This window comes from Hylobates moloch, unplaced genomic scaffold (assembly GCF_009828535.3).
Source record: "Hylobates moloch isolate HMO894 unplaced genomic scaffold, HMol_V3 SCAFFOLD_6, whole genome shotgun sequence".
NCBI lineage: Eukaryota > Metazoa > Chordata > Mammalia > Primates > Hylobatidae > Hylobates > Hylobates moloch.
Genome location: NW_026652281.1, coordinates 103,959,849 through 103,979,571, shown reverse-complemented (window position 1 = coordinate 103,979,571; position 19,723 = coordinate 103,959,849). Strand labels below are relative to the sequence as shown.

General features: G+C 59.5%; 2 protein-coding genes across 6 annotated transcripts in view; one reads left to right on the top strand and one right to left on the bottom strand.

The window, feature by feature from the left end:
• SMPD3 (sphingomyelin phosphodiesterase 3) overlaps positions 1 to 12,933 on the top strand; it is an 88,009-nt gene extending 75,076 nt beyond the window's left edge. Inside the window, exons 3-9 of one of the 3 annotated variants that reach the window (XM_032157726.2) lie at positions 1,549 to 3,077; positions 8,734 to 8,809; positions 8,917 to 9,072; positions 9,957 to 10,046; positions 10,264 to 10,327; positions 12,049 to 12,205; positions 12,502 to 12,933. In XM_032157726.2, the coding sequence (XP_032013617.1) occupies positions 1,755 to 3,077; positions 8,734 to 8,809; positions 8,917 to 9,072; positions 9,957 to 10,046; positions 10,264 to 10,327; positions 12,049 to 12,205; positions 12,502 to 12,603 (1,968 nt within the window). In that variant the 5' untranslated portion in view covers positions 1,549 to 1,754 and the 3' untranslated portion in view covers positions 12,604 to 12,933. Of the gene's footprint in view, positions 1 to 1,109; positions 3,078 to 8,733; positions 8,810 to 8,916; positions 9,073 to 9,956; positions 10,047 to 10,263; positions 10,328 to 12,048; positions 12,465 to 12,501 lie in introns of those variants that run through there. The other 2 variants (XM_032157722.2, XM_058441140.1) reach the window with 2 other exon arrangements.
• PRMT7 (protein arginine methyltransferase 7) overlaps positions 12,487 to 19,723 on the bottom strand; it is a 56,001-nt gene continuing 48,764 nt past the window's right edge. For 2 of the 3 annotated variants that reach the window (XR_009214232.1, XR_009214233.1), the window contains 5 exons: positions 17,962 to 18,122; positions 17,051 to 17,147; positions 15,857 to 16,794; positions 13,060 to 13,207; positions 12,487 to 12,687 (listed from right to left, as the gene is read on the bottom strand). Coding sequence is in view for 1 of the 3 variants with exons in the window: in XM_032157719.2 (XP_032013610.1) it covers positions 16,624 to 16,794; positions 17,051 to 17,147; positions 17,962 to 18,122 (429 nt within the window). In the remaining 2 variants the exon portion in view is untranslated. Of the gene's footprint in view, positions 12,688 to 13,059; positions 13,208 to 15,484; positions 16,795 to 17,050; positions 17,148 to 17,961; positions 18,123 to 19,723 lie in introns of those variants that run through there. The other variant, XM_032157719.2, reaches the window with a different exon arrangement.

The window sequence follows — 19,723 nt, the reverse complement described above, 5'->3', positions numbered from 1 at the left end:
TGCAGAGACTGGGCCACACGTGGCGGGGACAAGAGCCACCGGTGGAGACACCTAAGCCACCGGGGCAAGGGGTCCAAAGGTCTTCTAAGCAGGGAATTTCTAAGTTGAGTCTTAGAAGGGGTGAGTGAGGCGAGGGGCAAAGGGATGGGGAATGGCAGGCAAGGACGGGACATGAGTGAGAGGCGGGCGTCCAGGGGAGGGGGCTGCAGAGACCCGCAGGCCTGATGGAGGGGCTGAGCTCCCCACTAAGGGCCGAGGGAGTTCCAGTAGGTGTGAGGCAGCTGTGACACAGCAGACTACATAGAGAGCATCCCTGCAGCCCTTGTGGAGGCTGATAAAGTTGGGGAACCGTGATGCAGTATCAGGCCAGCACAGGGGGTCCAGCAGGAGTGGCAGGGACTGATGGGGACTGAGGGAGGGCAGAGTCCAGTGACACCTAGGTCCCTGGCTTGGGTGACCAGGGATTCAGGAGGAGGAGAGGGTGTGGGGCCAGGATGGATGGCACCGTGGGCTCAGACCCCCCAAAGTGCCAGGGCAGGAGCTGGACTGAGTCAGCAAGACAGTGGGTGGGAAAAGAGTGGCCCAACTGCTCCAGTCGTGAAAAGTCTGGGTTATACTTCTACAGGCTCCCCCACGGGGTGATCACACATGGGTCCCTGGAGGCTGGGCAAATACTCCAGACACTTGTCTTTATTGATTTTACATTCAGCACAATAGATGCACCTGGCAGCCTTGCCTAGGCGGAGCTCTGAGTCTGCTCTGAGACCCACTTGTGGCTCCCACAGGGGACCCAGGGTGGGCTTATTCAGGTGGCTGTGGGTCTCGACTGGGCTGCATCTCTGAGAACATGAGGAACAGCTGTGCTGGGATCCTCATTGCTGGAGGGTTTCGCCCCCGGTCAGTGGAGTGGAAGCACCGGGCTTGGTGTGATCCTACAGGCTGGGGCCACAGTGACAGCCCAGTTGTGCATGGAGGGAGACCGCCCTCCCCTGCGGCCCTGCTGGCCACACTGCCCTCTGCTCCAGGAGTCTCTGGCCCCTTTGCTCTGCTATTTGTTCCTGCTCTGTCCTTACCTGGCAGGCGCTCCATGACAAGTGGCCATGTTTGTGGCTCCTCTGACCCAGGGTCACCTGCCCTCCCATTCTAAAAACTGCCCTGGCTCCTGATGGGCTTCTGGCGGCCCCCGGCAAGGGTGGGCCCAGGAGTCCTCTAGGATGCCCTGCCTGCTCCCTTTGCACCCACAAATCTGTACCTCTCTGAAAACCAGGGCCATTTTTCAAGCAATTGGGTTACAAGGTTAAGAAGGTTAGTTAGGGGCAGTCATGTCACCAAGCTATTCGCTCCAAGAGAACAGCACACATGGAGGAAGCGGTGTGCAGGGGCTGCCTCCCAGTCACCTGCTGAGCCTGCCGGCTCCAGCCTGGTTCTCAGAACCGTCCCACTCACACCAGGGGAAGCAGGAGTGGGATAAGCTGGGGTGACGGCCCCATATCTGACCCGCTCCCCTGAAGATCACTAAAAACAGTCCCCCTACTTTTGTCTCTGCAGGGTCTGCAGTAGGCCTCCGCATGGCCCACCGAGGTGAACCATGACCGGCTGGCCAACACTCGCCATTGACCAGCCGGAGTTGCATCTCACCAGGAGGTGACCCCTCCTCCAGCTGTCCCCAACTCGCCCACCCTCGCCCAGGAAAGTGCCCGCAGCTGCCACGGACACCATGTAGTAGGGCCGGCTGCGGCGCCCAGTGAGCTGCGATGGTTTTGTACACGACCCCCTTTCCTAACAGCTGTCTGTCTGCCCTGCACTGTGTGTCCTGGGCTCTTATCTTCCCATGCTACTGGCTGGTGGACCGGCTCGCTGCCTCCTTCATACCCACCACCTACGAGAAGCGCCAGCGGGCGGACGACCCGTGCTGCCTGCAGCTGCTCTGCACTGCCCTATTCACGCCCATCTACCTGGCCCTCCTGGTGGCCTCGCTGCCCTTTGCATTTCTCGGCTTTCTCTTCTGGTCCCCACTGCAGTCGGCCCGCCGGCCCTACATCTATTCACGGCTGGAAGACAAGGGCCTGGCCGGTGGGGCAGCCCTGCTCAGTGAATGGAAGGGCACGGGGCCTGGCAAAAGCTTCTGCTTCGCCACTGCCAACGTCTGCCTCCTGCCCGACTCGCTCGCCAGGATCAACAACCTTTTTAACACCCAAGCGCGGGCCAAGGAGATCGGGCAGAGAATCCGCAATGGGGCCGCCCGGCCCCAGATCAAAATTTACATCGACTCCCCCACCAATACCTCCATCAGCGCCGCTAGCTTCAGCAGCCTGGTGTCACCACAGGGCGGCGATGGGGTGGCCCGGGCCGTCCCCGGGAGCATTAAGAGGACAGCCTCTGTGGAGTACAAGGGTGACAGCGGGCGGCACCCTGGTGACGAGGCTGCCAACGGCCCAGCCTCTGGGGACCCTGTTGACAGCAGCAGCCCAGAGGACGCCTGCATCGTGCGCATTGGTGGCGAGGAGGGCGGCCGGCCACCTGAAGCTGACGACCCTGCGCCTGGGGGCCAGGCCAGGAACGGAGCTGGCGGGGGCCCGAGGGGCCAGACGCCCAACCACAACCAGCGGGACGGGGATTCAGGGAGCCTGGGCAGCCCCTCGGCCTCCAGGGAGTCCCTGGTGAAGGGGCGAGCTGGGCCAGACACCAGTGCCAGTGGGGAGCCAGGTGCCAACAGCAAGCTCCTGTACAAGGCCTCGGTGGTGAAGAAGGCGGCTGCGCGCAGGAGGCGGCACCCCGACGAGGCCTTCGACCATGAGGTCTCCGCCTTCTTCCCCGCCAACCTGGACTTCCTGTGCCTGCAGGAGGTGTTTGACAAGCGAGCAGCCACCAAATTGAAAGAGCAGCTGCACGGCTACTTCGAGTACATCCTGTACGACGTCGGGGTCTATGGCTGCCAGGGCTGCTGCAGCTTCAAGTGTCTCAACAGCGGCCTCCTCTTTGCCAGCCGCTACCCCATCATGGACGTGGCCTATCACTGTTACCCCAACAAGTGTAACGACGATGCCCTGGCCTCTAAGGGAGCTCTGTTTCTCAAGGTAGGAGACCTCGGCCCAGCCTGAGGACCACGTGCCAGCCGGTCCTAGAGCCACGCAGGCAGGGGGGCTATAGTGGGGCGTCCACCTCGTCATGGGGGCTGGAGTGGGAGGTTGGAGTGGGAGGCAGACGCGGTCTTTCCTGGAGCCAAACAGCAGGGCCCTGGCTCGGGGACAGGGTCAACACCAATGCAGGGATGAGCACTGAGGCGCTGGGCTCAGACAGACCCATCTGGGTGATCTTGGGCCTGTTCCTCAGATCTCTGAGCCACCATTTCCCCAACTGTAAAGTGGGGAGAGGGTGGGAGTGGAACAGAGCAGTAAGGCCTGGGAAGGGTTCCAAGGCGGCGCAAGAGTGGCAGTGGTGGCCATGGAGATGGTGGCAGTGATAAAGCAAGGAAGAACAGGAGGCAGGGCCCCTGTCGGTTCATACGAGGCAGAGAGACCAGCCCAGACCAAGCGCATGAGGCAGGCAGACGGGACCCTCAGGTCTCCAGGCCGTGATACCGCCTGGCTCACTGAGGCCACTAGCTGGACACCCCTCCCTCCTGGCTGTCGTGCAGCTGCCCTGCCAGGCTGTCTGTCCACCAGCCGTGGTTTCGCTTCCATAGTCACTAATTAAAGTGAATCATAATTATTTCTGCTAATTTGGATTCGATTGGAGGAGTTTTTAGGCTGTGGTAATTTGGTCATTATACATTATCTTCTGCTGCGCCTGAGATGCTCAGAGTGCCGACTTTTGTTCTCTATCCAAAAGCCGCTCATGGTGCTTCCAGAGTTTTCTGAAGAGTCATTTGGCCAGTGGATGCAGCACAGGGCTTTCTGCCCCGAGAGGCAGCAGCTGTTTCAGATGTGGGTTCTGTCCCTTTAGGGTGAGACATGAAAAAGTAGTCGCTCTGCAGGGAGGGCTACAGCTCGGAGGCCTGCCTAGGTCGGGTTTCCTCACTTCCCAGTTCGCCTTCAGAAGCAACCACGTTCCGCCTGCCCAGGGAAACACTGGTGCGCAACCTGGCGCCTGCCAGGGGTGGTGGTGCTTTTCTTCAAGCCCTACGGGAGCCAGGGCAGGCAGCAAGGGCCCTGACCCCCACTTCTGGTTCCTCGATGGCTCTTGTGTGGCTCTGCCAGGCCTAGAGTTTGGGTCCTCTGCTCTTCATTCACAGCAAGGGATGCTGAAATTGAAGCAACTCCTGACAGATAGATCCAACCTTCCCATTTTGGCATATGGTTCGTTGGTGTTCTGTTCCCTGGATATATTTTTGTCTCGGCAGCTAGAGTGACTTTCTGGGGAGGAAGGGGATGTGTTGTCAGGCCCAGGGTGGGAGGATGTGCCCCTCACTCCCACCCCTCACTCCTCCCACCCTACTACAGGTGGCTCAGAGGTCGGGGCCTCCCCCGCCCCCTACCCCAGCCCACTTCTGCACAGATCAATCGACACATCCTGTCCCCACCTCCCTCCTCCATGGGGCACCCTCACTGTTCCCACCGAGGTCAACAGTGTCTCCCTGGGACAGCCCCTCCTCCCAGGTTCTGTCCTGAAAGTTCTTTTCATCTTCCTCTACCCCCTGGGTCTCAAACTGTAACCTGATCTATGACGTTCAAAAATGTTTTGTATTGACCAATTTTTTTTTTTTTTTTTTTGAGACGGAGTTTCATTCTTGTTGCCCAGGCTGGAGTGCGATGGCACGATCTCAGCTCACTACAACCTCCACCTCCCGGGTTCAAGCGATTCTCCTGCCTCGGCCTCCCAAGTAGCTAGGATTACAGGCATGCACCACCACGCCTGGCTAATTTTTTATTTTTAGTAGAGACAGAGTTTCACCATGTTGGTCAGGCTGATCTCAATCTCCCGACCTCAGGTGATCTGCCCACCTCGGCCTCCCAAAGTGCTGGAATTACAGGCGTAAGCTACCACACCCAGCCTTGACCAATATGTTAAAATCAAGATATTTCACAGAAAACCCAGTTTGCAGGTTCTCTCAGCAGCCCCAGGCCTGCCACATTCCGCACCCCACGCGGCTGCAGTGAGCTGGAGCCGTGGTTGGCTGCCCCTCGGTGGGGTTTCCCAGTGACCACCATGACACCTGCCTGGGAGTGAGACTCTGCAGCTTCCATTTCTGTCCTTTCTGAGGGCCCTCTGCTTTGTCCTGGCCCAGACCTCTTCCCCTAGCCCTGCATCTGGCTGCCTCCAGGACGCATCCCCATTCACTCGCAAACCAGACTCAGCCTCTGCTCTGGGCTGCTCCTCTTCCGTGTTCTGCCATCCTGAAGCCAGAAGGACCACCTTGGCTGCTCTGTCTTGTGCCCGACCCATCCATCCCAGGCCCCTAGCTCACTTTCTAGATGGCCCTGGGTGCACCCCACATGTCCAGCTCCCTTGGCCCAGGCCCCCCTCCTCTGCATCAGCCCTGCTGTGGTTTCGGTCACCCTCCCCCTGCAGCCGGCCACCGTCCTCCTCGTCTGAGGCCAGGTGTGACTCCTCTTACACCCTCCACTGCCTCAGGAAAAGTCTGACCTTCACCTTGTACCACCTCCCGCCCCCCCCCCCCCCCCCCCCGCCCCTCGCCACCCTTAGCTCCAGCTCTGCCTCAGCCACAACCCCGACGAGGGGCCCCTGTACTCCTGGCCCCTGCTTGTCTTGGTCCCACACTGGGTGTGGCCACACCACCTCATGGAGCTCCCTCAGCGGCCAGCCGCACAATCCTCTCTTCCCTTCATGGGCTCCTCTGCCCTCGTGCCCAGGGTCTTGTCTGTCCATCAGACAGAGCACCAGGACAGCAGAGCTGTGGTGTGCTCGGCACACACGGACCCGAGCACAGAGAAGTGAAGTACGTGGGGCCGCCTCAGGGACAGGCCCAGCTGGAGAGGGGCCGGGACGCTGGAGGGACTCGCTGCAGAAGCCAGCAGTCCCCTCCTCCCCGGAAGGCCCTCATGGTTTCCAGTGTGGGACTTCAGAGCCTTCAGGGAAATGTGGCTCTGTGAAGGAAGGGACTGGAATCCCTTTTTCCTCACCTACAATAGAGCCTTATTCTGGACGCCTCTTCTGTTGACAGTCTTTGCCCGCCAGGACTCAAAGGCACAGCCTCTCCTGTGATTGTTTGTTTTTGCAAGAGAAACACAAGGCTCTGCGGCTCCCAAGGCCACGAGCCAGGAATCAATAAGGCCCAGCAAATAATCAAGTGGATCTTGGCGAGATCACACAGCCGATGAGGAAGGAGAAGCGGGGCGGAAGGGAATAGGGCCTCGCCACTCCTCCGGCCGGCGGGTTCTCGTCGTGCAGGGCCCAGTCTGAGGCCTCCCTGCGAGTGTCCAACCCTGCCTGGGACACAGCACAGGGCAGGTGACACCAAGTGCTGTGTGAGTGAGAGGCTGATGCCTTAAGACCAACAAACGGGCGGCTGGCGAGAAACCACAAAGACACCAGCCCCTCAGAAAGCAGCGCAGAGCAGCGCACAACAAGCAGATCCGACTGGAAGCTGCCTAGACCATGTGAGCCTGTGACCCTGGCCCACGACTCAACTTCTGGCCTCAGTGTGTTCAACGGTATAAAAGCAGCATCGCTTTACCATGTGCCTGAGCCATTGTAAGGACCCAGAAAAGTAATGTCCATGCGCGGCCACCCCACCCCAGCGTGAACCCACCGGGCCTGAGATGATCCTCATGGAGGAGGAGCAGTTGTTGCCTGAAGACGGCGCCCCCGTGTGGTCTTTTATTTATTTATTTATTTTGATACAGAGTCTCGTTCTGTCGCCCAGGCCAGAGTGGTGCAATGGGCCGATCTTGGCTCACTGCAACCTCTGCCTCCCAGGTCCAAGGGATTCTCCTGCCTCAGCCTCCTGAATAGTTGGGATTACAGGCATGCACCATCACGCCTGGCGAATTTTTGTATTTTTAGTAGACACAGTGTTTCACCATGTTGGTCAGGCTGGTCTCGAACTCCTGACCTCATGATCTGCCTGCCTCAACCTCCCAAAGTGCTGGGATTACAGGTGTGAGCCACTGTGCCCGGCACACCCGGCTGATTTTTGTATTCTTAGTCAAAATGGGGTTTCACCACGTTGGCCAGGCTGGTCTCGAACTCCTGAACTCAGGTAATCCACTCGCCTCAGCCTCCCAAAGTACTGGGATTACAGGCGTGAGCCGCCGTGCTCAGCCTCATGTGGCCTTTTGAGCATGGCGGCTTCATAAATACTTTGTTTTTGCGGCAGAACCATTAACGCTGCATGATCTCACAGAGCCATTCCGAGGGCGGGGATGCTGTTAGGCTAAGGTTTGGGTCTGTCTGTGGGCAAGAAGTGAATGGTGAACCTGTGAGGCCGAACAGCCAGACATTCATACCTGCAGGTACTGGGGAAGGAAGGCTGTGCATTAGGACTGGGAAGGGGATGAAGAGCTGTAGAAAGCCAGGGGCACCTGCTGCTGAGGACATCCAGATGGAGGAGATAATACCAGCCCGACCGACTGCAGCAGTGAAGGAAGGACGGAGCCGGCCAAGGCCATTGGAGCAGATGGGCTGTGACGTTTGGGCTGCTGTGAGCTCCACAGATGCAGGGCACCCACCCTGCGGCCCTCGGCCCTCAGCCAACAACTGGGAGAGGCAGCGTGTCCTGCCCAGCCACCTCCCTGGAATGTTTTTTGGGTCTGGGGTCTCCTCATCATGGGAAACCCAGTCTGGAATAGATCTGCATGGCTTGGGGAGGGCACAGAGGCACAGGAGGGAAGGAATCCCAGGGGCAGGGGATGAGCCGGTGAGCGGCCTCTCTGTGCGGGGCATCTCCATGGCCATCCCTCACCTCTCCTGGGCTGAGCACTGACAAGGGCTCCATCTCGCCCCCACCTGGGGTAGGGCAGTTATGAGTTGCCTGCAGGGTACAGTGGAGATGCTCATTTGTATTAAGCCAGCCTTTGGGGTCCTGCCAGGGTCACCTGCCACCTGGCGGGTGGAAGGCTCCGTCTTGGGTAAAGGAGGTAAGCAGGAGGTCAGGGCAGAGGGGAGACCTGAAGAGGATGCTGCCACAGTGGGCTCAGGCTGGAGCCAGGGGTGTGCAGGGGACAGCCTAGGACACAGGCCAGGGAGCTCTCATCCAAGACGCGGGACAACGGGACCACGGCCTATAAAGCAGATGACTCACCATGCAGCCAGAAGGCGACGAGGCCAGGAGGGGCAGGGTCTGGGCCTCTTACCATGTGGGGTGGGCTCTGAGGCCACGCCATGGCACAGGGGCAACCCCCTGAGATTTCAGAGGGAGAAAGCACCAGGGTGTGACCAGGTCTAGGGTGTAACTGAGGGAGGGAGGAAAGAGCCACAGACAGGAGTGGACAAGGAACTGAGAGCCGTGGCCATGCTGGTCGCTGGGAGATGGCAGGGCCTGGGCCTCGGGGGAGCCTTGCTGCGGTTCGGCACTTCCCCCATGCTTTGCATAGATGGCCGCCAGCACTCCCCACGCCACAGGCCGATAGTTTCTTTCAGCATCCACCTCCGGCTCAGATCCGTAAGCTCCCAGAAGCAGGACACGTCCTGTCCCTACTTGGGCCCCAGAATCCAGCCAGGAACCTGGCTTGTGAGGGTCTGACCTCATGGGTGGGTGGGCACTGCCAGTGTCCTGTGCTCTCAGGGCCACAGTGACTGGCAGGTGGCGGCACTGACCCCCTCCTCCCCCAGGTGCAGGTGGGAAGCACACCTCAGGACCAAAGAATCGTCGGGTACATCGCCTGCACACACCTGCATGCCCCACAAGGTAGGACTGCCGCCCACCTGTGATTTTCTAGGCATGGGATCAGCGCCTGGGGCCTAGGTGGGGTCTGGGGCAAGCTTCATCATCCAGTCTGTAATTCTGCCCTGCAGAGGACAGCGCCATCCGGTGTGGGCAGCTGGACCTGCTTCAGGACTGGCTGGCTGATTTCCGAAAATCTACCTCCTCGTCCAGCGCAGCCAACCCCGAGGAGCTGGTGGCATTTGACGTCGTCTGCGGAGATTTCAACTTTGATAACTGCTCCTCTGGTAAGGCCGGGCTCCTCCCCACTCAGGTCTCCAGCTCTGGGGAGGCTGTGGGCTCAGTCACAGCTAGACAGACTTCGTTAGGCAGCTCAAAGAATTCCTGCTCCTCGAGAGCATGTGGGTGGGGTATTTAGCAAGACTGATTTCTCTGCCCCCTAGAAATCCTAGAACAGGAAGAGCCCACGCTCTGCCTAGAAAGCTGGAGACAGAGATGCCCTAAAAACGAACCTCTGACAAGGAAGGCTGGGGGCCTCTGAAGCGGACGAAGGACGAGTCCACTAGTAACACTCATCAACGGGGCGCCATGCTCTCGCTTCGAGCCAGCTGCCATTCTATCGCTGTTTCACTTAAGTGTCTTAACAACCTTGACAGGGAAGCATTGCATGTCTCCACGTGGTGTGGTGGAGGAAGCTGAGACTCAGAGAGGCTGGAGAACCAGCCCAAGGTCACATAGCCAGGCAGTGATTGCACTGGGATCTGAACCCTGGGAATTGCCCCTTAAACCATTAGGGTGAAAGACTACAAGCTCATCATCAGTGAAACAGCAAACACTTGCTGTGAATAACTGATCTGTGGATCCGATGACCATACGGACCTTGTGGGGACCTTCTTTTGTCTGTCCGAGGACAGTGGTTACTGTCACTGTCCTCAGAGGTAATGCTGAAGACCAGGGTGTGTGCTGGGGCAGGTGTTCTCAAGGACACAGAAAAGGAGCGACAAATGAAGCACGGGGCACCTGACTGGGACCGAGATCCCACCCAGGGGCAGTGGCCTAAGGGACGGGGGCCTGGCAGCACATGGGGAGTAACTGATGGGAAGCGGGGGCACAGGCCCTGTGGGACAGCAAAGCCCCTTGATGCCTCAGCGTTTCCTCCCTCCCCGCACAGATGACAAGCTGGAGCAGCAACACTCCCTGTTCACCCACTACAGGGACCCCTGCCGCCTGGGGCCCGGGGAGGAGAAGCCGTGGGCCATCGGTGAGCTGGGGCTGGGGGAGGAGGATGGGAGCTGGGCTCCCCACAGACTTCCCTCGAAGATCACCAGGACCTACCCCCAAGACCCCACTGCTGGGGAAGGGCCCCATTCAGCTGCCCCTGGCTAGCAGAAGCCCGTGCCCACCCACAGGGGCCACCCCTGAGAGGCTGCCTGGGCCCCGCCTGCAGCGACCACTGTCACCCCCTCGTCCCCCCCCAGGTACCCTGCTGGACACGAACGGCCTGTATGACGAGGATGTGTGCACCCCGGACAACCTCCAGAAGTAAGCACTGCGCTCCCAGGCTGGGGACGAGGCACTGACGCCCTGACTCGGGTGGAGACAGGGACTGAGCAGGACCCACGCGGGAGAGCTCAGCTCAGGCTCATGAGGGCTTTTGTTTGGCAGAAACCTGTCCCTCATCTCACCTTTGAGAGCTTTTGAGAGCTGGGCCAGGCAGGTGCACCTCACGCCCAGGGGGACTGGCCTTGCTAAATCTCTAGGGGTGTTTCCTAAACCTGTTTTCAGGAGCTAGCCCTGCCCCGGGCCCCTGCCTGCTGGGTACAGGAAAGGGCCTGGAATTTCCCCAGGCCAGGCCACGGGTCGACCCCTGTGAAAGAGCTGCTGGATACGGCGCCTGCTGAAGGCAGCCTGGCAGCTTGCAGCACCAATCAGGCAAATACACCAGCAGCAATTAACACAGTTGACCATTTTCAAAGTAGAGACAGTTCCATCCCAGCCAAAATTCATTCTTGAGCCCAGTGAGATGTCCATAAAGAACACATCTGAGAGGCCAACAGCAGAACCAATGTATAATTCACAGCCTGAGACTGCAGTCACGGTGATGGTTCCTTGCAGCTAATTTGAGCCAATTAATTAGATTATAGACTAAATTTGAAACATCATCCTATGCTGAGAAAATTCTTTTTATGAGATGATGATTAAAAAATGACTACCAGTAACTCTCAGATCATTGATGCTGGAATTAATTATCAAGGGCAAAGGACAGTGATGGATTCCATTTCTGAGCTGTAACAATGTTCTGAATGTCATTAGTGTATTTATCTTAAGGCTGATGAAAACCTTGTGGAAGCCCATGTTTGCAGGCCCTGCCTCGCCGGGTGCCCCTTTTCCATCTCTCCAGGCACTCACTGACCTGGCGGCCTGTGCAGGGTCTCTCACCACTGCACTTGCCATCCCAGGCCCTGGCCCCAGCCTGCCCGCTGCGATAGGGGCTCCCAGGAGGGGGTCCTAAGCCTCTGGCCCAGTGGTGCTGAGGCCCCAGGGGACAGGCTGGCAGGAAGCAGACAGGCATACTGCTTGTCTCAGGGGAACAGTGCCAGAAAGGGATTCCAGATGTCACATCCCCCTGCTCCAGCACCCTGCCCTCCCTGTGGATCCCCTAGCACCATCATGGGTTTCCTCACTCAGAAGCGGTATGACAGCCTGTTCCCTGAAGCGTCTTGGGGCCCACAGCAACCATTCTCGTTTCAGAGGAGGAAACAGAGGCTTGGAGGCTCGGTGACATAAGCAGAGTCACACAGCCATGTAGGGACAGCCCCACATGAGACTCCTCAGAGGTGCTCTCCTGGCTCCCTCAGCCCATCAACCTGGGAACAACAGTCACAGGGGTCCTCGAGACTCATGGCAAAGACCAAGCTCCCCAAAACAGGCCCCCTACTGGTTCAGGGCAGAAGCCCATTCTGGGAAACTGGTGGGATCAGTTCTGCCCGAGTTCAGAAAGGGAAAGTGAGTGCTGGCCAGGCTGGGGTGGACGGAACACCTCGACGGGCTCCAGAGCCCAGATTCAGCCAGGAACCTGCAGGCAACTCAGCCTGCCCCCAGCTGAGGCCCTTTTTGGACCCGCAAGGGAGAGATCTTAAACCCAGCGCTTTGGTCCCACCCACCCGCTCCCACACTGGGAGGAGACCATGGCTCCACACACAGCCCCTGTCAGGCCCAGGGGCGGGCATGGGGGCTCACCTGCCTCCTGCATGTGTGGACAGAGTCCTGGAGAGTGAGGAGGGCCGCAGGGAGTACCTGGCGTTTCCCACCAGCAAGAGCTCGGGCCAGAAGGGGCGGAAGGAGCTGCTGAAGGGCAACGGCCGGCGCATCGACTACATGCTGCACACAGAGGAGGGGCTGTGCCCAGACTGGAAGGCCGTGAGTCAGGCGGGCCCAGCAGCCAGGGCCATGCAAAGAGAGAGCAGGGCCCAGGCGCTGCAGCTCTCGACAGCCGACTCCCTGACACCCCACGTCCCAGGCCACTCTTACAATGACACCCATCACTCCCTTAGACCCTCAGGGCCCCAGGTCTTCCAAGCCCCATCCCTCTGACTGCAAGAAGGTCCCAGCCCACCCCAGCCCCAGGGCCTCACTTCGGGGATCCCCAGGCCGCTCCCTGCAAGATGCCCTTGGAATCTGACCAGGATGTTTCTCCCCTCTCCCACTGGCCCCAGGAGGTGGAAGAATTCAGTTTTATTACCCAGCTGTCCGGCCTGACGGACCACCTGCCAGTAGCCATGCGACTGATGGTGTCTTCGGGGGAGGAGGAGGCATAGACCATCCGGAGCAGCGGGGCCTCTGCCAACCCTTGGAGCTGCAGCCCATCCCTGGGCCGTGTCCCCTCCATCGAGCGCCCGGTGCTTGGGGGAGGAGGGCAGGGACAGGGAGGGAGCCACAGTCAGTGCCCAGGAACCTGGAAGTTGCGCTGCTCTGCGCCTCTGGGCCTCACTGTGGACAGAGGAGTCAGGCCCGTCCCGGGAGCCTCCAGCTGCCTAACCAGTGCCATTCTTTCACAACACGATTTTCTACAAATCTACAGCACAACCGAGTTTGTAACCCGTGGGTTAGTATGAGGACCGGGTTCATGTACTCTCTGTATCTCTTAAGCTTCGTCCAGGGTTCTTTATTTTTGTCTGCTGCCAATGTCGTCTCGCATGCCTGCACCCTCGCATGCACGCTGCCCGCATGCCACGTGCCATGCCGTAGCCACAGACCCCTTGCTCGGGCCTCACCCAAGGCCAAACTCCAAACACAATCAGAACCAGCCAAAGAAGCACTTCCTGGGCACGGCCACCAGCTCTCCCGCCTCCAGTGTGGGCCGGCTCCCGCAGGGTCCGAGGGCTGCATCCCTACCAGCCAGCCCAGGGCTCTTCCCAGGGTCTCGCATTCAAGGGCGATTACATTTTAAAAAGAAAAACAGAAAAAGGTTAATCATAAAACCAACCCTCACTTCACAGGGTCTGTAAGTCACTCATAGAACTTTGCTCTTCCTGAGACAGGGTCCCTTCCCCAGCTCAGGCACAACAGGGTCTGGCAGGCTCTGGCGCCCCGGGCCTCCTCTGGGAGCCTCCCATCTAGGCAGTGGAGCCATAAACGGGGAATCCGAGAAGAGAGCATCCACTTTTTTTTTTTTTACAGGAAGAAGGGACTCACAGCATAAAGGGGGGTGGGGGGATCCTGATTTTGAAAATAATCTATTTGTAGCTTCTCTTCTATCAAAACCAACACATCCTCTTCTTTCTGCCAATCCTCTCCCCCACTGGACACCTCTCTGGTTCGGGACCAATCCCTCCCTGGGGACGTGCCCCACCTGCGTGCCGAATGAGCTCAGGAACCCCTGCCTGCCCCCCCGGGTGGGGCTGCGGCTCTGGCCTCCCAGGCCCATCCTCAACAGCTACCCCAGCCAACAACACCAAGGCCACAAGGGGACCCCGGCCTAGGAAGCAGGAAGCCAAGCTGCAGAGAGCAGCCTGGCCCTCCCAGTGTGCGGGCTGGGGCAGCAAGACTGACAGTTGCCGCATGCCCAGGGCAGGGTATGGTACCGGCACCCAAGTTCAGCATGGCAGAGCTGGCCAACAGCCTGTGGTCCCTGATCTGCCTCCAGCCCCAAGATGCCTATAGCCCCCAGGCCCCTTCGGCAGCACTGCCTCTGCCCACCTGCCTTTAACAGACTCCAGGGCTGCTCCTGTCATGCAGCGAAGGTTCTGTCTGTTTCAAAGTTCGAGACTCAACTTGAGGGACTTTTTTTGACAATCCCCGCTGACCTCCGCTCCTCGTGGCGCCCTGGCCCTGCACCCAGCCTGGCCCAGGGCTGGCTTTGCCTGGTGAGGCTGGAGGGAGCACCAGGACCTGCTGTCTGCTGTCAGCCCCTCCTGGTGCTGGTGCCCTGATGCTGTGCCTTGTCACCCATTGAGCTGCAAGAGGGACCAAGAAGGGGCCACGCAGCCAGCCAGATGCCTGGCCCTGTGCTGGGGCAGACAACACTGCGGAGCCCGGGGAGCCCGGCACTAGGACGTGCGTCCTTGTGACACTGGCCTGTCTGAACTCACCTGGCCTGGGAAGCACTGTCTGTGCCCGGGCCCAAGCCCTGCCCCCCTAGAGTCCAGAGCCAGGAAGGGGCTGCTGAGGGCGAGCGTCCTGCTGGGCTTTCTGCCTGGCCAGCCCCTCCAAGGGTCTGGCCTGTGAGCCTTGACTGGGCTTCATGCTGTGGAGGCCCCCAACTCCCAGAAGCAGCTGGGACTCTGCTCACACAAGCGACTGGGCTGGCCGGCCCTGGACTCCTAGACCCTGAGCCGCCTGCTGACTGCCTGCACAGGGAGAACAGCTGAGGCCCGGGCAGGGCCCCCACACCAGACCCCAACATAGCTTCCCCACCCAGGCACCCCCCTTCCTGGGGCAGCAGGCGTGGGAGTCAGGGCTGCACGCTCCTCCCCTCCCACCTCACAGGCGGCCTTAGGCAAGTCATTTTCTGTCATCACAAGGTCGCCTCTGCCCAGTCAGGTCCTGGCGTCCAGAGTAAGGACGTGCGGCCCCCAGGCCCCCACACCCCTCCCTCAGCTCCAAGGCCAGGACGCCCCCTCCCCCCCCCCCACTCACGTGTCTCATTGTGGCTGCCTGTGGACTCCCGGGCCTTGTGTACAGGCCTGGCCCTTCCACTGATTTTTAAAAGTGAACCATTGCTGGATCTCAGATTCTGTGGCATCTAAGGCCTAGCAGGGGTGGGCACAGGGGTTACCCGAGGCCCATACCAAGACTCTGTGCCTGCCCTAGGCCCAGTTTCAAAGGAAGCCACAAGGCACGGGGGCCGCTGAGGAAGGAAATGTTCATTTTCATTTGTCCAAAACCACCTTAAGTTTTAAGTATATTAATCTTGATGCTTTTTAACTATTGCTTTTTAACTTGCTGAGATTTAGAAATACTGTTAAAAGAAAAACTTTTTTAATTTCTGTATTTTTTTCTGTATTGTATCTTCATGGGACATTAGGGGTTTTCTATGGTAAGCACACCTACGGTTTTGGTAAAAACAAATATATATCCAGACGGTTCTTCCCTAGAAGAAAAACAAATCTTTACACCTGATAAAATATTTTGCAAAGGAGGTGTTCTTTTTCCTTACTGGTGCTGAAAGGAAGGATGGATTATGAGGAGAAAATAAAACTGTGAGGCTCAAGGCTGGTGTTCTCCACTTATTTCAGCGACAAGCTGGGGCCAAGCCTCAGGGGCACGCCTGGGGGCAGGGGAGGGAGTTCCTGCCCCCAACTGCAGGACAGGCGCTGCCCAAGTCTGCCCTGAATCCGAGGATACCAGAACTCTGCTCATACAGGCGGCTTGGCTGGCCTGGCACAAGCCTCACCTCCTGAGCTGCGAGCCAGAGGCCACCGGGTTCTCTCACGTGGTGTCTGCTGTTACCTCTGAGAGCTGGGACATAACCAAAGCGGGGTTAGTGTGTGACAGAAGCAAGGTCACAGTGCCTACTTGCCTCCCTGGTGAAGTGGGGCTGGGCAGGGGCTGCTCCCTGCCATACCCTACCTGCAGGAGGGGCTTTCCAATCTGAGGGCGGTGCAGAGAACAGGGCTGCCTCCCAGCTCCCCTGACAGCCGCTTTCCTGGGCCTGCATCTCAGAACTGCTCTAGGACAGCTGCCTTGTGTCCAGTCTCAGGTCCTGGCAGGCCTCCAGCTGGTGCAGCACTGAGGCCAGACACCTACGGATGTGGCTTGAAGTTATCTGTCAGGTTAAAGGGCCAGAACCCAGGCCTCTCAGCCCGGGCCCAGCCAGGGTCTTCAAGCCCCAGAGACCCAGCCACAACTCAGCATCTCCACCCCATAGAGGGCCAGAAATCTCCACCCTCCTAGCAGAAGCCAGAAGAGCAGGGACCCGGAGATCCCTGAGAGTGGGACAGGCAGGACAGGCTCCCACCATGGGGACTGCTTGCCAAGGGCGGCGTGGACAACCCCACCGGCCAGCCCAACAAGCCCCCAGTGCTTCCACTCCCTCCCCAGCTGGGGAGAGATGTCTCCGCATTGGAGCTTTCTCAGCACCTCAGAAGCACAAGCAGGGGGGTCTCCCCAGCCCCTCCAGGGCTCCAAATTCAGTCACCCTCTCATGCTCCCTGCCACAGCTGGAGCCAGACGCCAGCAGTGCAAAGATGCAACAAGATGCAACACGGCGCAGTCTTTCCCACCCCTGAGGCCGAGCAGCTCCCAGAGAGGAGAGGAGGGCCTTCAGCCTTCCCCCCTAGAAAGCCATGAGCCACTCAGAACCCCAGCCCTCAGGCCACTTTATTGCTCAAGAGTGGTCATTCTGGGGTATCTGCGAGCCTGAACTCCATGGCGATGTCGCCTGTGTCGGGGTGAAACTCCACCGCATAGCTGACAGTCCGTGGGCCACCCACCAGTGCTCTGTGATCTGGGGCAGGGCTGAAGAAGTAGACGGCCTGCTTGCAGTGGGGGTTCCAGCAGCAGCCCCCCTGTAGGAAGAAGAGCAGGAAGATGGTGAGGGCTCCCTGGCACCTCAGCCTCCTTCCTAGCCAGCCTCCAGCCCAGGCAGCTCACAGCAGAGAGAAGCTGCTCAGGGGCCAGATGGCCCAGGACCACTGGGGGGTCATCATGTGGCCCGAAGAACTTGTGACAGAAACACCCAGAGCACGGGGGCAGGGAGGCCTCCCCAGGTGGCGCCTGCTCTCAGGGTCTGCATGCATACTGGGCCTGGCACACAGGCACTACCTCAGGGTCTGCAGGCTCCAGGAGGCCAGTGCTGAGCGTGCACTCCGGGGTGAGGTGGTACTCCATCCATAGCACCGCTGCGTGGCTTCGCCCGGGCCTGCCAAGGAGAGGGGGCCCAGCAAAAGTAGTCACACAAGAGGCAGAGGGGCACAGCTGCAGCTCCTGTGGCTTTCCAGAAACTTGTGGTCTTCCCCACTTCCTTCCTGCCCTGCTGGGAGCTCCTAGTGCTGCATCTACATAAACGTTCCTCAGAAAAACCCCAGCCAGAACAGCCGCAGCCAAGCCCCCACCTGAGCCAATCCGAGCCCTGCAGCCGGGCCACACATGGGGCAGGGCCGGCATGGCTCCAGGGTCCGCGGGGCTTGAAGCACAGCCTGGCACTGAAGGCTGGAAGGCCCCTCTGATACCCCAGACAGCAACCCTGGGAGCTCAGGTGATGGCGCCCGCCCTGCCTGGCTGCCTGCCCCGTGTTGGGAGGTGCTTCCAGGAGAAGTCACTCCTCGGGCGAGGGTGGGGTGAGGGCCAGAGCAGGACAGGGCTGCCCGTGCCTGGACGCAAGCAGCGCTTGCTGACCCTGACCTGCTTCAGCTCCCAGGAGGGTTCAGGAAAATGGTGCATCGGTGACCACAGGAACTAAGCTCCCATCTTCCTGAGCTGTGATCCAACAAGGGACCCTCAGCTGTAGGGGGTGAGCAGAGCCCTTCCTGGCTCCCCCACCACTGGCACACACAGGACCGTGGGAACCACCACACGCGCAGGGCCACTCTGACAGGGACGGGCAAGGTTGTGGGGAGGACGAATACCCCCTCCACATGTCAGTGCCTCGCAGGCCAACTGTGCTCACCACGGGGGTGAGAACTCCAAGGGCAAGCAGCAGCCCCTGCCTGCCCCCCAGCCCTCCCTGCACCCACCTCCTGAGCTCCACGGTGCCCTCGGCACACAGGGGCTGCGGGGGCACCGGCTGCCGGAAGTCAAAGGCCAGGATCTGCCGGGGCTCGGAGAGGCTGCGGCACGGGTACTCCCACAGTGGGTGGGGCTCAGCCTCCCTGCTCTCCTTGAAGTCCAGGGCACGCTGCGAACAGAAGGGGGCCTGGGGGCTGCAGAGACAGGCCGGCGGCCAGACAGAGGGACCCCTCCCTGGCTTGGCTCCCACTGACTGTAGTCACAAGGGGTGTGCGTTCTCCCGTAAAGATGCCGAGCGCCCAGCAGACCAGCGGCTCCCCCTCTCTGCCACTTCTCTCTCATCAGTGGCTCCCCAGGCGCTGCTGGCTCTGAGCCTCACTCTCCGGATTTTTAAGATGGGGTGGTACCGCCTGTCTCAAGCTGTTCTGAGGACCACACGTCTACATCACTGGTGAGAACACCCAGCACCTAGAAACTTGGTGACCACCACAGCTGTGTGGCCATGACAGGTGGGCCCCAGGCCACGGGGAGGGATAAATGTGTGACAATACAGCCCCGGTGCCTGGCGGCAGGTTGGGGGCACCTGCATCCAGGAGGGATGCAGAAAGCTGCCTGGAGGAGGGGAGCTGACGGTCAAATGGGAGCCGGCAGGAGAAGGGCCAGAGGAGGTCCTTGAGGATAGAGCTAAGCCAGGAGAGCAGGCCAGGGCACCCAGGCCAGCCGGGCCACTCTGCAGGGGTGGTGTGGGGAGCCAGCTAGGGCATTCCTGCAGCGGGATGTGGCCAGACTCAGATCTACAAGTTCATGTGGGCTCCGTGTGGAGGACGGCCAGAGCAGGAGGGGCCCAAACTAGGACGGCAGCAGTCAGGGGACAGCCTGGGTCAGAGGCTCACTGGGAGCACGAAGGCCAATGGCAGGGGACAGGAGGACTTGCCAGGGAGGATGCCCGGGGCCCTGGGCCTGGCTGGTCGTGTGAAGTGGCACCAGGTCTAAGACAGGGCACTGGAAGGGCCAGGCTGAGGGTGGGGAAGGGCAGGTGGATTTAGAAAGCATAGAAGTAAAAATGCCTGGCACCCCACTGTGGGATATCCACCACTCTCGGCCATCTGCCTTAGCACACGAGAGACAGACACTGGCCCAGGACCAGAGTGGCAGAACCGTATCAGCAAGAGGGGACAGGGACAGCCAGGGTGGGCAGGCCATGAGCAGGGGCCCAGGGGAGGCATAGAGCACATAGATCCAGTGCATGCAGGGCTCAGCGCGAAGGAGATTTCTAAAAGCATCAGTCAATGGTCTGCTGTGAGAGGCAGGTAAGATGCAAACTGAAAATATCCACAAGGTTTAATTTACTTAAAAAAGTGTTCACACACAGGCAATCCATGTTCGCTATGGGAAAATGTGAGCAGAAAGGCGAGCAGAAAGCAGAAAAGCCCCACCTCCCCACGCGCAGCTGCTGCTGCAGGGCCACCGCTGCTTCCCGCTCCTCCGGTGTCCATGAGATTTCTTTTTTTGAGACAGGGTCTTGCTCTATCACCAAGCCTGAAGGCAGTGGCGCAAACGCAGCTCACTGCAGTGCCTCAACCTCCCAGGCCAAAGCCATCCTCCCACCTCAGCCTCCTGAGTAGCTGGGAATACAGGTGTGCACTGCCATGCCCAGCTAATTTTTTGTTGAGACAGGGTCTTGCTATATTGCCCAGGCTGGTCTCGAACGTCTGGGCTCAAGCAATCCACCTGCCTCAGGTTCCCAGACTGCTGGGATGACAAGCAGGA